This window comes from Narcine bancroftii, chromosome 1 (genome assembly GCF_036971445.1).
Source record: "Narcine bancroftii isolate sNarBan1 chromosome 1, sNarBan1.hap1, whole genome shotgun sequence".
NCBI classification, from domain to species: Eukaryota; Metazoa; Chordata; class Chondrichthyes; order Torpediniformes; family Narcinidae; genus Narcine; species Narcine bancroftii.
This window is the reverse complement of record NC_091469.1, coordinates 454,128,729-454,143,755: the sequence shown is the minus strand read 5'-3', so window position 1 is coordinate 454,143,755 and position 15,027 is coordinate 454,128,729. Positions and strand designations below refer to the sequence as shown.

The 15,027-nt window shown below is 41.2% G+C and overlaps 1 protein-coding gene across 5 annotated transcripts in view; it reads right to left on the bottom strand.

Annotated features, from left to right (window-relative positions):
- The window catches only part of LOC138751799 (uncharacterized protein C10orf67, mitochondrial-like), a 207,618-nt gene that overhangs the window by 166,517 nt on the left and 26,074 nt on the right, over nt 1-15,027 (bottom strand). For all 5 annotated transcript variants that reach the window (XM_069914605.1, XM_069914606.1, XM_069914604.1 and 2 more), the window contains 2 exons: nt 12,560-12,634; nt 3,103-3,249 (listed from right to left, as the gene is read on the bottom strand). In XM_069914605.1, coding sequence (XP_069770706.1) covers nt 3,103-3,249; nt 12,560-12,634 — 222 coding nt within the window. The remainder of the gene's footprint in view (nt 1-3,102; nt 3,250-12,559; nt 12,635-15,027) is intronic.

Below are 15,027 nucleotides of genomic sequence, written 5' to 3'. Positions count from 1 at the left end.
GAACATTAGGAATTTTTATAATTTCAAAATTGAACATGAATGTAGAGGCACTGATGGATGAAGACATTACTGTTTATGTGAAACATTCAAAGCAAATGCACACAGATCTGCAGGAAAGATTTAATAATCTGTTAAACCTCAATATCCTGTATTGAATATTAATCCATTTGAGGAACAACCCACAGATGTTGACATAGAAATTCAAGAGAGGTTGATTGCTTTTCAGGGTGATATAATGCCGCAAGTTCAATGAATTAAAAAAAAATTGGGTTAAGAGTAATTTTGATGAAATGGAAAGACAGCATCCCACCTACTCATAGACAATGGTTACAGGACATCATGACTTATTTAAGTTTAGAAAAAAGAATCAGATTTACTATTAAATGTGTAAAGGATCATTTCCACAAGACATGGGGCCCATTCATGGATTATTATCATAATCTAAAGAATTAAAGTGCTTGGATGCTCCGGTGATGTGCTGTCTGGTTTCTGGTTGTTGTCACCTGATTCCCATGAATACTTTATTAATATATTTAACTTTGAATTGGGGAAGTGTTTAGATTGTAAGTTTTTTTTGGAATTGATATGAGATAAATATTAAGTTTAATTGAGAATTGTAAATATTGATTGTAATTTAGAAAGGGAAGATAATCTTTGAGAATTCTAAATTATTTTTTAAAAAAGAAAATTTTATAACTTGCTTGTAAAGAAAGTATATTTTCTTCCTTTATTCATTTCATGTTTTGATATACAATATTATGAAGTATGTGGGTGGGAGTTTTGAATTCTGTTCACAATTTGAAAAAAATTCTTAATATAATTGAAATATTATGTTAGTGAAATGTTTAATTGTTAACCCTAGGGCATTAGATAAGATTTATGTCATTTTATTAAGAAAATAATTATAGTTCGATTTATAATTTGCATGTTATGATATACAAAATGATCTAATTATTCTGGTTAATGGTTCATATCACTTTATTGGTTTATAACTTTTTCTGTACAAGTTCTTTTTAAAAATTCAATAAAAATATTTTATATATTTGCAAAAAAAATACTACTTCCCTTTAAAGGGTCTTCTGCCATTTATTCTAAATTTCCATTTAAAATAGTGGAAGATCAATTCCAATATTTAGGAATTACAATCATGAAAAAACAAAAATTTATTGAAAGAAAATTTTCTGGTACTACTTAATAAGATTAAATCATTACTATTGGGATGGTCACCCTTATCCATTGCAATGATAGGTTGTATTAATTTGATTAAAATGAACATTTTGCCTAAATTTCTCTACCTTTTTCAAGCATTACCTATTTTTATTCCTAAGTTCTTTTAGATCTTTAGACTCGGTTCTTTCTTCCCACATCTTTTCTTCTTTGGCTTGGCTTCGCGGACGAAGATTTATGGAGGGGGTAAAAAGTCCACGTCAGCTGCAGGCTCGTTTGTGGCTGACCAGTCCGATGCGGGACAGGCAGACACGGTTGCAGCGGTTGCAAGGGAAAATTGGTTGGTTGGGGTTGGGTGTTGGGTTCCCACATAAGGCAGGGAAAACAACCACATATAAATAAAGCCCATCTTCAAAGAACTAAAAGAAATTGGGGATCATCACTTCCAGATTTTAGGCTCTTATTGGGCAACTAATATACGTAATCTACTTTTATTATTGTATTTTGATAAGTCAATGAATTGTTCATTTTGGGTAGAAATGGAATTGCATTTCTCCAGAAAAACATCTATCTTAGCAACTTAAGGTTCCTTTTCACCATTTTCCTTTCCTAAATTTAAATCTAACCCATTAATGAGACATAGATTAAGAATATGGACCCAATTTAGAACAGTTTTTGGTCTTAATAGATTTTCTCTGGCAAATCCTATTGTAGATAATTATTTTTTTTAACCGTGAGTAATGGATGTAGGTTTTAAGGAATGGTTTAGGTTAGGCATTCAAAATTATAAGGATCTTTTAATTTGATAACTTTGTTTCCTACTAAATTTAATCTTTGCAATAGACTTTTTATAGATATTTACAAATTAGATTTTCTTGAATATTTTATTTTTGTTTTTTTTCAAAAATTATATAGTGACATTTTAAACGTACAATATATTAAACTTTTTCTCACAAAACAAAAACAAAACAGTGTCTTCATCTTCCTCTTCCATATATACAAATCCATTCACTGTCAAAGCTTACATATATTTTAAGTATATTGAGAACAGTTGGGGAAAATACAATATTTACTCTTATACCCTTTTTTGTCCTATGTGGTCAAGGACCTAAACAAAAGTGTCATATTTATTCTTGTAAAGATGTGGAATACTATTATGATTGGAAGAATTAAGGACTACGAAGAGTCTGGGAGTTCACTGTCTAATGCCTGGAGGTCGTTATCTGATCCCAAACTTCCTTTTGTATAAATAATGGGGACCTTGATTAGAGGGAGGGGGTAGATTAGTTTTAGTTTTATAGGTTTTCCTTTTTTTCTTTTTTACCCACATAATTTGGCAAATGGGTTTAATTATGTACATTAAGAATATGTTAATTGCTTTGCTTTTCATATGAATAGGCAACTGGCTAACACCATTATATTATTCTTTATGTATATATCTATATTATATATATATAGATATATAGATATATACATATCATTGAATTTTGTATGGAGGTTTATATATTAAATTCAATAAAAATATATTTTTTTAAAAGTAAATATTTTTAAAAGGAGTATCAAGAAAAGTAAGTCAGTATCTAACTAAGGCAGTGAACAACATCTTGAGATAATCTTACATCTTCAAAACTGGTTTGATTATCTGAGGGGCCATTTTTTTTTCTTATTGACCCAATAAGATATGGCAAAAGGATGATGTGAAATGTTAACCATTCTTTTTCCTCCCAAATGCTGCCTGATCCAGAATTCCTCCAGCAGCTTGTTGTTGTCGTGTTTGTTGCCCTAATAGAAGTGCCTGTATTTGAAATCAGTCCAGTGGAGAAGTCTGGAATGTAGAACAGCCTGAAAATTGGGAATTTTGCATTCCTCTGGGAATCCCAAACTTGGTGGTCCTATCGATACTTGCACTGAGAAATATCAAAGTAATTTACTTACCATATTGATCTGTCCTGATTTTTCACACTCTGCTAATCTTTCTTTCAAAGATAAAATAATTAAATCTTTCTGTTTGAGAGTGTTTAAGGGGGTGTCACTGTTTTCAAGAGATGTCTTATTCTTCTTATTTATTTCTGAAAAATATTTCTGTGAACAAAATAATACATATATTAATTGTAATGAATGCTACATCTGAGCAAATTTCTGAAAGATGAGAAATTCTTCTTTGTGAAGGTGGAGACGGAGGCTGGAAGGTGATAGGTCACTACTTGGCCTGGGGTAACTGACTCCCTGTTGGTGTCCTCGCTTCAGGCTTGGACTGCAGACAGGAGCTGTCTCTTATCTGTTAATATACAGCATTTTTGTGTGAATTTGGAAGAGGAGGAGTGAGGGACCCAGGAGAGCTGTGAGTGTCGGGAACCAGCTTGAGGAGAGTACATTTAAAAAGGGAGTGGATTGGGGACTCGGGTCATAATCATCTCAGGACTGTTGCTAGAAGAGGAGGAGCAAGGGACTCAGGTAAGCTGCAAGTGTCAGGTCTAGTGGAACATGGTAGTGCAGAGTGACCTCACTTGACTGTATAGGCTGGCCCACCTCTGACCTTGTAACTCCTCCCTGCAAGATTCCCAATAAAGGCTGATAGCCCTGGTCTTCTCCTTCCATACCAGCCTTGGATTCAGGCCAGCAGCATGTAGAGACGTGTCTGATATTTTAGGATATTAAAGTTTTTAATCACTCACTTTGAATCTGCTTGTGGTTATTGATAGCGCTACAATTTAATATCCTGATTACTTTCCATGAACAAGATGATCCGAGTGGAGAAGCTGGAGGACGACCTCAGGGATCCAGAGACCTCTGTCCAGTTTGACATGTGGCTGCACTGCTGAAAGGCCTACATGAGGCACCACAAGATCTTGGCAGTTGAAGACAAGTATGATCTGCTCTTTTCATTGGTGGGCCACTGAACTTACTAATAATACAGGACTGCATAAAGTTTGATGACACAATGGCCCTTCTGTGGCAGCAATACTGTGCTCCCATGAACTCTATGTATGCATGTTACCTGCTGGTCACCCGATGCCAGAACCCTGATGAGTCCGTCAACGACTTTGTGAGGGCCATGAGGGAGCTGGCATGAGCCTGTGGGTGCGTAGATGTGACCACGGTTGTCTATCAAGAGGAGCTCATCCACAATGAGTTAATGGCCAGCTTCCGCTCAAACTACATCTGCGAGAAGGGCAATTAGGCCCTACAGGAAATCGTACAGCTGGCTCGATCGCTTGAGACAGCCCAGAAGAATGCAGAACCTACTCTGCAAGCCATGTAGCCATCAGCTGGGGAGCACGGTGCCACCATCTTAGGACTTTGGGACCCTGACTGCTGCTGCTGAGCACACGACGTGCAACTACTGTGACCAGACCAAGCACACAAGGAAGTACTAACTGGCCCATAGCGCAACCTGCTTGAACTACTGGAGGAAGGGGCTAAACCTTCCTCCAGCAGCGCTGCATATGGACTGCAACCAGCGTCACCATCTTGGATCGACCCACTTCCTGCGTCATTTCTGGCGGTCGAGAACCGAACAGCCACACCAACTGGCATGATCCTTGATGGACATTGAGGTAAATAGTCGCACCATGGGCTGCCTATTCGACATGGGGTGCACTGAAAGTTTTATATACCTGGGCACAATTCATCACTATTCCCTTGCAGTGTCCCCTGCTAAGGGTAAGGTAGTTCTAGCATCCAAATCCCACTCCATGGAAATCTGCAGGTATTGCACAGTGACCCTAACTGTGAGGGGCACAAAGTATAAAAATTTCAAACTGCTCGTGGTGCCCCACCTCTGCACGGCAGTCATACTGAGGCTGGATTTTCAGTGCCAGGTTATGAGCATGCTGATGCAATTTGATGGGCCCCATCCTACCCTTATGGTCAGAAACAATCAATTCCTGGATGGTCTGCCCACCTCTCTAAATGTGGCCAATCAGACACTGGAAAGCCATCCAGGCACCTGACCTGTGGTCTGGCCATTGTTTGGGTCCCTCCGCCCCTCCCGTTCCATAACCTCACCCATGACTGCAAACTGGTCGCCATGAAAAGTAAGTGATACAACCCAGGGGATGGACTATTTATAAAAGCTGAAGGTAGGGGGACTGGAGAGCATTATAGAGCCCAGTAACAGCCTCTGGAGGCACGTGGTGGTGGTCTAAGAGTGGGGAGAAGCACCGGATGGTCATTAATTACAGCCAGACCATCAGCAGGTTCACCTTATTGGACGCCTACCTCCCTCCCCAACATAGCTGGCATGGAGAATGAGATCGCCCAGTACCGAGTCTTCTCCACCATTGATCTCAAGTCTATGTATCACCAGATCCCAATCCGCCCAGAAGACTTTCCATACACGGTGCTTGAGGCCAACGGTCACCTCTACCATTTCCTGTGGGTTCCATTCGGCCTTACAAATGGGATATCTGTGTTCCAAAGGGTGGTGGACAATATGGTGGATGGCAATAAATTAAAAGCCACATATCTGTATTTGGATAACGTTACCATCTGTGACCATAACTAGGAGGGACATGACGCAATCCTGTAGAAGTTCCTTGCCACCACTAAAGTCCTGAACTTAACATACAACCAGAAAAAGTGCGTGTTCCGCACCTCGCGTTTGGCAATACTGAGGTATGCAGTTGAGGATGGCGTCATTGCCTCCGACCCTGAACATAGGTGCCCCCTTCTGGAACTCCCACTGCCACAAAACCTCAAGGCCTTGAAAAGGTGCCTGGGGTTCTTCTTGTACTATGCCAAATGGGTCACTAATTATGTGGACAAGGCCCACCCCCTGGTAAAAACCACAATGATTCCTCCATCGGCGGAGGCTTGTAAGGTCTTCATGGCCATTAAGCATGAGATTTCAAAGGCAGCAATGTATGCCATTGATGAATCCATCCCTTTCTGAGTGGAGAGCGGTGTCTCCATTGTTGCCCTAGCTGTCACACTGAACGAAGCATGCAGGCCCATGGCATTTCTTTCCTGGACCCTCTGGGGCCCCGAGCTCAGGGACTCAACCATCAACAAGGCAGCACAGGCTATAGTGGAGGCTGTGTGCCACTGGAGGGACTCTTTGGCCGACAGATTCTTCACCCTGCTGATGGAGAGAGCCATCTCATTTATGGGGGGAGATCAAAAATGAGAAGATCATGAGGTGGAGAATTGAACTGTTCACCTCCAATTATGAGGTCTTGTACCGGCCTGGGAAGCTCAATGAGCCACCCAATGTCTGGGGAACCTGCGCCAAGGCACAGGTAAATCATGTCCGAGCCCTCCAAAATTGCCTCTGACAGTCTGGGGTCAACAGGCTCTACCACTTTGTGAGGGCCCGCAACCTCCCCTATTCAGTGGAGAAGATCAGCCAGCTGACCTGCTTGGAGTGCAAGCAGCACTTCTACCGGCTGGAGAAGGCTCAGCTGATCAAGGTCACTTGCCCCTTTGAACGTCTCAGTATGGACTTCAAAGGCCCCCTCCCATCCATGAATCAGAATGTGCACTTCCTGAATATCACAGACGAATACATGCTTTCCATTCACCATTCCCTGTCCGGATATAATAACACCCACAGTCATTAAAGCCCTCCACAACCTCTTCACCTTGTTCAGATACCTCAGCTACATTCACAGTGATCAGTGGTCCTCATTCATGATTGGGGAGTTGCACCAATATTTCCTGTCCAAAGGTATAGCCACAAGCAGGACCACCAGCTACAACCCACATGGGAACGGGCAGGTGGAAAGGGAGAACAGCACGATCTGGAAGGTAATCCTCTAGACCCTCATGTCAAAAGGGATGCCCGTCTCCCAGTGGCAAGAGGTCCTTCTGTAGGTGCTACACACCACCAAGTCCCTTCTCTGACCTGTTGCAAATGCCACCCCACATGAGAAACTGTTCTAATACATGTTAGGACCCACAGTACCCAGATAGGTGGGAAGACTTGGTGTCTGTCTGGGACCTAGCTTGAGCAGGGGCTCTGGCAGAGGAGGTGCACCCAGAAGCCCACATCAGCGACCAGCCAGTTCCAAGTATCATCCAGACAAGTGACCACTTGAACCCACCACCAATACCCCTCAGGCCTCCATCCTCACCACCCCTACCACCACAAACTGAACCATCAATACCCCCTCACCCCTCCAGAACCTGTTCGGACCACTACAGTTCAGCCCCCGGACATTCAGCCAGCCATACAGGTCACTGTCCCACAGGATCTGATAACAACGCAACCAGTGCTACGGCGATCACAGTGACGGATAAAACCACCAGACCAGCTGAAACTGTGAACTGTTAAAGACTGCATGACCAGTAATGATAGATGTTGTCTCACTTCACCCTACCAGGTTCTATCTAAAAAGGGGTGAATGTGGAGGAATATGGTAGTGCAGATGTGTCCTCACTCAACTGTAATGGCTGGCCCATCTCCGACCCTGTAACTCCTCCCTTTAAGATTCCCAATAACGGCTGATAGCCCTAGTCTCCTCCCTCCATACCAGCCTTGGATCCAGTCCAGCAGCATGTAGAAATGTGCCTGATGCTTCAGGATATTAAAGCCTTTAATCACTTGCTTTGAGTCTGCTTCTGGTTATTGATCATGCTACATCAGAAAACAGCTTGAAGTGAGTGCATTTAAAAAAGGGAATGGAGGGCAAGTTAAGGGTTAAATAGAACAGCGATTGGTGGGAGGAGTAATAAAGATAAGGGGCAGTGATCAATACAAGGGGGGGCGGGGTAGCTCGAGCAGAGGTGTGTATGTGGCTCAGGGCAGTAGTGGGACTTTGAAGCTTTGACTCAGATGCTTCAGCGAGAAGAAGCAGAGGACCATCTTGTTTCCAGCAAGGTATTTAAATTAGGAAGAGTTAACAGAGACAGTGGAAATGGAATGCTCAGAATACAGCATGTAGGAAATCTGGGACAGCACAATTGTCCCTGATGACTACACCTGCAAGAGATGCATCTAGCTGCAACTCCCGGAAGACCGAGTTAGGGAACTGGAGCCTGATGAACTCCAGAATGATTCGGGAGACAGAGGTAGTGATAGAGAGGAGCTTCAGAGACAGTCACCTCCAAATGTCAGGAGACAGTTAGCTGGGTGACTGTTAAGAGATGAAAGGGGAATAAGCAGATAGTGCAGAGCACCCCTGTGGCCTTTCCACTCAACAAGTAAGTATACTGTTTTGGATACTGTTGGTTTGGGTGGGGGTGCAGAAACGATCTACCAGGGACAAGTTGTGGTGGTCATGTCTCTGGCGCAGAGGCTGGCCCCTCAATTCAGAACAGAAGTGGCGGGGGAGGGAAGAAGAGGTGAGCTATGGTAATTGAGGACGCATTGGTTAGGTGAGCAGATAGGAGGTTCTGTGAATGAGATAGAGACTCCCAGATGGTATAGTGGCTCCCAGGTGCCAGGGTCAGGGATGACTCTGATCAAGTTCACAGCATTCTGAAGGGGGAGGGTGAGCTGCCAGATGACATGATTCATGTTGCACCAATGACATAGATAGGAGTAGTGATAAGGTCCTGAAGAGAGAATATAAGGAGTTATGAAAGAAGTTAAAAAGGTGGACCTCAAGGGTGGTAATTTTGGGATTGGTGCCTGTGCCATGAATTGACAATTGTTGCTGAAGAGTTGAGGAAGGGGTTCAGATTTGTGGATCATTGGGATCTCTTTGGAGAAGGTCTGATCTATACAGAAAGGATGGGCTGTATCTGAACTGGAAAGGGACCAATATCCCGGTGGACAGGTTTGCTAGAGTTGTTGGAGAGGGTTTAAACTATTTTGGCAGGAGGGTGGGAGCCAGAATGTGAGTGCAGACAATAGGGCAGAAATTCAAAAGCATGATGTTATATGTTCTGAGTTTGTTGAGAAAAGTCAAGAATAAATGTAACCAGTTATAGGGTTTGAAATATGTCTATTTCAATGCAAGGAGTATTAGGAATAAAGGGGATGAACTTGGAGCATGGATCAGTACATGGAAATACAATGTTGTGGTCATTAGAGAGACTTGGCAGGAGGAAGAGCAGGATTGGATGATGCAGGAATGAGGGTTTAGGCATTTTAAAAGGAATGGGTTGGGAGGTAAGAGATGGGGAGGGGAGTAGCATTACTGGCTACTGAAAGGGAGGAGGCTGCAGAGGAGTGTCTAATGATACGGTGTGGGTGGAAGTCAGACATAGTAGTAGTGGAAGGAAAGTATTCTGCCTGGAGGTCAATGATAAGTGGAGTTCTGCAAGGATCTGTTCTGGGAGTCCTGCTCTTTGTGATTTTTATAAATGACCTGAAGAGGCGGAAGGATGGGTCAGTGAGTTTCCAGATGATACGAAGGTTGGAGGAGTTATGGATGGAGATGAAGGTTGTCAATGGTTATGAGAGGATATAGACAGGATGAAGAATTGGGCAGAGAAGTGGCAGATGGAGTTCAATCTGGATAAGTGTGAAGTGATGCAATTTGGAAGGACAAACCAGAAGGCTGAGTACAGGGTTACTTAAGAGTGTGAATGAACAAAGGGGCCTTGGGATCCAAATCCAAACATCCCTCAAGTTTGTTGCACTGGTTGATAGTATAGCTAAGAAGGCCTATGGGATGCCAGGCTTCATTACTGGGGATTGAGTTCAAGACCAGAGAGATCATGTTGCAACACTAAAAATCTCTGTAAGACTACACTTAGAGTATTGTGTTCAGTTCTGGTCACCTCATTATAGGAAGGATGTGGAAGCTATGGAAAGGGTGCAGACGAGATTTACCAGGATGTTCCCTGGATTGAAAAACAAGTCTTATGAGGCAAGGTTAGAGAGCTGTGACTTTTCTCTTTGGAGTGTAGAAGAACGAGAGGAGACTTTATAGAGGTCTACAAGATTATCATAGGCATAGACTGGGTGGACCACCAGCACCTGTTTCCCAGGGCAGGAACAGCAAACACCAGAGGACATGTGTATAAAGTGAAGGCAGGGAAGTTTAGGGGAGCTATCAGGGTTTTTTTTTTAAGTATATAAACGCAGTGTTGTCGATGCCTGGAAAGCCTTGCCAGGGATAGTGTTGGAAACTGAAACATTAGGGGCATTTAAGAGACTCTTGAACAAGCATATAGATGGAAGAAAATAGAAGGTTATGGAGTAGGGAGGGTTTAGTACTTTTTAAGGAATAAATGGGTCAGCATAACATCAAGGCCTGAAGGGCCAGTACTGTGCTGTAATGTTCTAAATATTTGCAGTTATCTAATGAAAGTCATGCCTCAAACCAACCTTTGTCAAAGAGTGCATGAATTTGGAACCACTGGTGGTGGTGGGGGGCAGGGGCTTGGGGGAGTGAAAGCATATATTTTCACATATTTAAGTTGGGAAGGTCACTTGGAACGTCATGGCATAGAAGGCTATATTGTTGAGCCCTGGAAAATGGGACAAATGTAGACATATAACTGAAGGTTGACATGGACCCATTAGGTAAAAGAGCATGTTCAATGGTGCATGACACGATGGTACGCATGGTTTTAAATTTATTTGTCACAAAATACCTCATAATACTGTGAGAAAGGTTCTTCTCCAAATAGAACAGGGTAACATTGATACAGCCATGTATAGAGCACAATTTACAGAATACAGGATCAACTAGCACAAAACAAGGATAGCATGATAGCTCTGTTATGGGGTTCATTCAGGAGCCTGATAGCTGTAAAAGTAAGTACAGTCCAAACACCTGATGCCACAATTCCCTGAGAGCCAAAAATGGGAGTGAAACCAGCAAGAACTGATAGATGATCATAGCCTGCTACAAGGAACCATTACTTTGTTGACATTGTAGAAAATGATATGGCCATATTCCAACTTAAAAGCAACAACAGGTGTGAAGCAAGCAGCTTCCCATAGAAAAAGGAGTGGGCCAGGTCTCAAATAGCAATGAGATGGAATGCAAAGAGAATGAAAGTCTAGTGTCATGGGGACAATATACAGTAACTTTTCTCTCAACATCAATAAGATGAAGGAAATAATCAACTTCAGGAGACAATCCACACCTCTGTTCACATTAATGGCCCTGAAGTCAAAAGTATGGATAGCATAAAGTTCTTAGGAATAAATCACTCCAATAACCTGACCAGGGACAAGAATGTTCATGCAACAGTCAAGAAAGTGCACCATTCCCTCTACTTTCTTAGTAGACTAAATAAGTTCAGCATGTCTCTTTTGTCCCCAAACGATTTCTATTGGGCCACCATAGAAAGCATCACAGTGTGTTTTGAATCACTCTGCTCAAGATTGGAAGAAGCTACATAAAGTAGTGAATGCAGCTCAGAACATAATGCAAACTTCCCTCCATAGACCCCAATGCCATCTCTCACTGTCTGAGAAAAGCAGCCAACATACTGAAAGACCCATTACATCCCCGACACATTCTCTTTTCTCTCCTCCTATCAGGGAGAAGGCTTAACATTGCAAAGGTATGCACCAACGGGTCTAAAGACTGGTTTCTTACCTGGAGCCAGATTCCTGAATGAACCCCATAACAATGCTATTATGCTGCCCTTGCTTGGTGCCAAGTAGTCTTCCTTTTCATTGTAATTCTATACTCTGAATTGTGCTTTCTACACAACTGTATGAATGTTAGAGGTAAACAATTTATCTGTTTGCAGTAAAACCTCTCATTGCACAAGGCATTTTGTTGCAAATAAACTTATATCCTAAAACTTCATAGCCAGAGACTCAGAGGAGTACAGTACAAAAAAGCCCCTCATCTTCCTAAATCCATGCCAACCATCAAGTCCTATTCATCCTACATTAATCCCAGATTTTAATCTCCCCACATTCTCATCAATTCCCTGACAATTCCACATCTCACTTACACACTGAAAGCAAATTTAGTGTGGCCAATAAACCTACCAACCGACATGTCATTGAGATGTGGATGGAAACCAAAGCATCTGGAAGAAATTCACTTGGACAATATGCAAATACTATACAGACAACTCCTAAAGATTGAAAGCTGGTTTCTGGTGCTGTGAAACAATCTAGGCAGGTAACTTTGCAACTCAAGTCACAAGCTGCACTGTGAACAAACAATTTCAAAATTATACTGCACTGGCTTGTGAGTGGCATGATATATTCTTTCCAAATGCCTTCATTCTGACAAATTATGGTATTTTGTGGTATCCCCTCCATCAACCCACTAAGGAAAATAATATATATATATACATGATGAAACAAAATATGCACAAAGGAATATATCTAATAAAGGTATCTCAGCAGAATTTCAGAACAAAAGACGTTTAAGGTTTTATTAAAAAAAAGTCATAAACAAGAGAAGCATTAATGATTTGTATAAGTGAAGCACATTGGAAACATATCCTGGAATGTGGATCATATCTAGCATCCTTTTTAATGGCGATATTAAAAGTAAATATGAAGCAGTTTAATAGTACTAACCGTGAATTCAGCATTGATCTGCGCTATTGCATTAGTAAGCTGCTGTTTGAAACTATTGCGAAGGACTTCGATTCTCTGCAACAATTAAAACAACTGATTAATGCAATGAACTTCAGTTACCACACAAAGGATGACTTCAAAGAGCTTTTATCTAATACAAAGATCAGGTATGAATTGAATGTCGACATTTATTTTTTTTCTTCATAGATGTTTTTGGAATGAAATACCAACATACACAATCTCAGCACAAAACATATTTAGATCATAAACAGGAACATCACCTGCAGAAGCTTGAAATTCACCAACAAAACAATACCAATTCTACTCTGGAGTATTTGTGTAACTTGAAATGAAAAGTTGGATGAACAAGTGACTAAGGGGCAATTTTAGGTTTAAGAAGGTATGATCAACATTTGTGAAAGCGTTTTAATGAAGTGATTAAGTAAGAGGATACTTATGGTTTGCTTGGAAATATTTAGCCATAATTTTTGAAAGAATATGAATTGGGTTGAGCTTTGGATTTTGACTACGAACTAGTCAATGGTCATCACACCACAACTACAATAATATTACATCATCCTTCCTTTGTTATAAATATTTATAATAAACATCAGAGAGAAAGCAGCTAATTTCCAAGTAGTTTGTTAATTGGAAAGATTGATACAAGAAAGAAAAAATTGTGGTATGTCACCTCTATTGTCATTACCATTGAAACTGGAGATTTCAAGGAGATTTGCTCAATCTTCAAGGAAGTTGTTTGTTACAAAACCCTGAACTATTTTTACAATACCATATATATTCCATCCCGTGTAAAAGTCACACCCTTTTTTTTGGTTCAAAAATCGCGTATTTTCCGTATATCATGTAAAAGTTGATCCCTCCCCCCACCTAATTTTGGTCCTGACTGCCCACCCATCCAAGTTCCCGATGCCACGATGATGGACTCTTGTCCTGTCAGCCTGCCCTTACGAGCTCCCAATAGCTTGAACAACACAGATATTTACTGCAGTCAAAAGAGTCCTTGTAAAAGTCAACCTCCTAAATTTGACCTGAAAAACTGGTCCCCAAAACTCATGAGTATACAGGGTAAGAATTGGAATATTTAGGCTAAGATCAGAGGTTGTTGAAGAAGTTCAGCAAACTGTGATGCCGTTTAGAGTTTGAACTTTAATAATTTCAAATTGAATAATAAATAAGATGAAAGGTCCAAGACTGATGTATGATATTGTAGCAGCTCATGTATGACGTATGATATTGTAGGCATAATCGAACTACCTTGGGAGATTCTGAGTGATATCATGACATTACAATGTGATGACATCATTTGGAATGTGCGGGGGTTTGAAAAGCTGCAGGTGACTGAGTAAACGAATTTTACTGAACTTCGACTTGACTATGTCTGATCAATTTCTCGTTCTTCATTTTGCACTGTGACCCAGTTGCTACAATGGTGACCCCTACGGATTCAAACTGCCTGTCTTTTGGACCACTCAACCTGAAGTTTGGTTTAGGGAGTCTGAGCCGCAGTTCCACATTTGCAAGATAGAAGTACTATCATGCGCTAAGTACCCTCGACCAGGACACATCTGGTCGAGTAGTGGATTTCCTTCGTGACCTACCAGCTCTTGACATGGACGAAGCCCTAAAAGTCCTCTTTCTTTGTATTTACGGTCTATCATTGTGCGAGTGAGCTGCATGGCTCCTCCAATTCGATGGCCTGGGGGTGCGCACCCCTTCGGAGTTAATGAACGACATGTTGACACTGGCAGACAGCCATAGGCCTTGCTTGATCTTCGAGCAGTTGTTTTTAGAGCATATGCCAGAAGATATCCACTTTATGTTGGCTAACGAGGACTTAACTTTTCAGTTAAGTGTACCTCTTGTGAAAAAGCAATATCAACCCTCAATTTTTTATTATAAACCAAAATTTTCTTCCTCTTAATTGAGTTATTAAGTCCATTTACATTAAAGCTTACAAAATTTAATGCATTAATAACAGCCATATCTCATCCAGAAACTGAAGAACTCTCGCCACCCATCCCAGTAGACGCTGCTCCATACAAATTTTCAAACATAACTAACATCTCCAAAGAAAAAAAAGGCAGAAAAACCCCTTTAAAAAGAAACAAAAATCCAAGAAAAAATGTAGTGATATTGAAAGAAAAACCAATACTATTTCCCACTATTATATGGGAAGAGGCCTTCACTGCAAAATGGAACGTGGTTACGGAAGGAGAAGACAAAAAGTCTTTCCTCCCCACCCCAACCCCCAACAGAACATACATAGCTTCAGTTATTCTGTTCATTCAAGTATAAAAAGCTTCTTAAAGATCTTTGTTCTCTTGATCATCATCAATTTCAATTGATTTTTAGTGTTCTGGCATCTGACACAAGTCTTATGTCTTCTCAGCTTGACTTAATCTCACTTTTTGAATAAATTGACTGGGTTTGTTCTTGTTAATATTAGA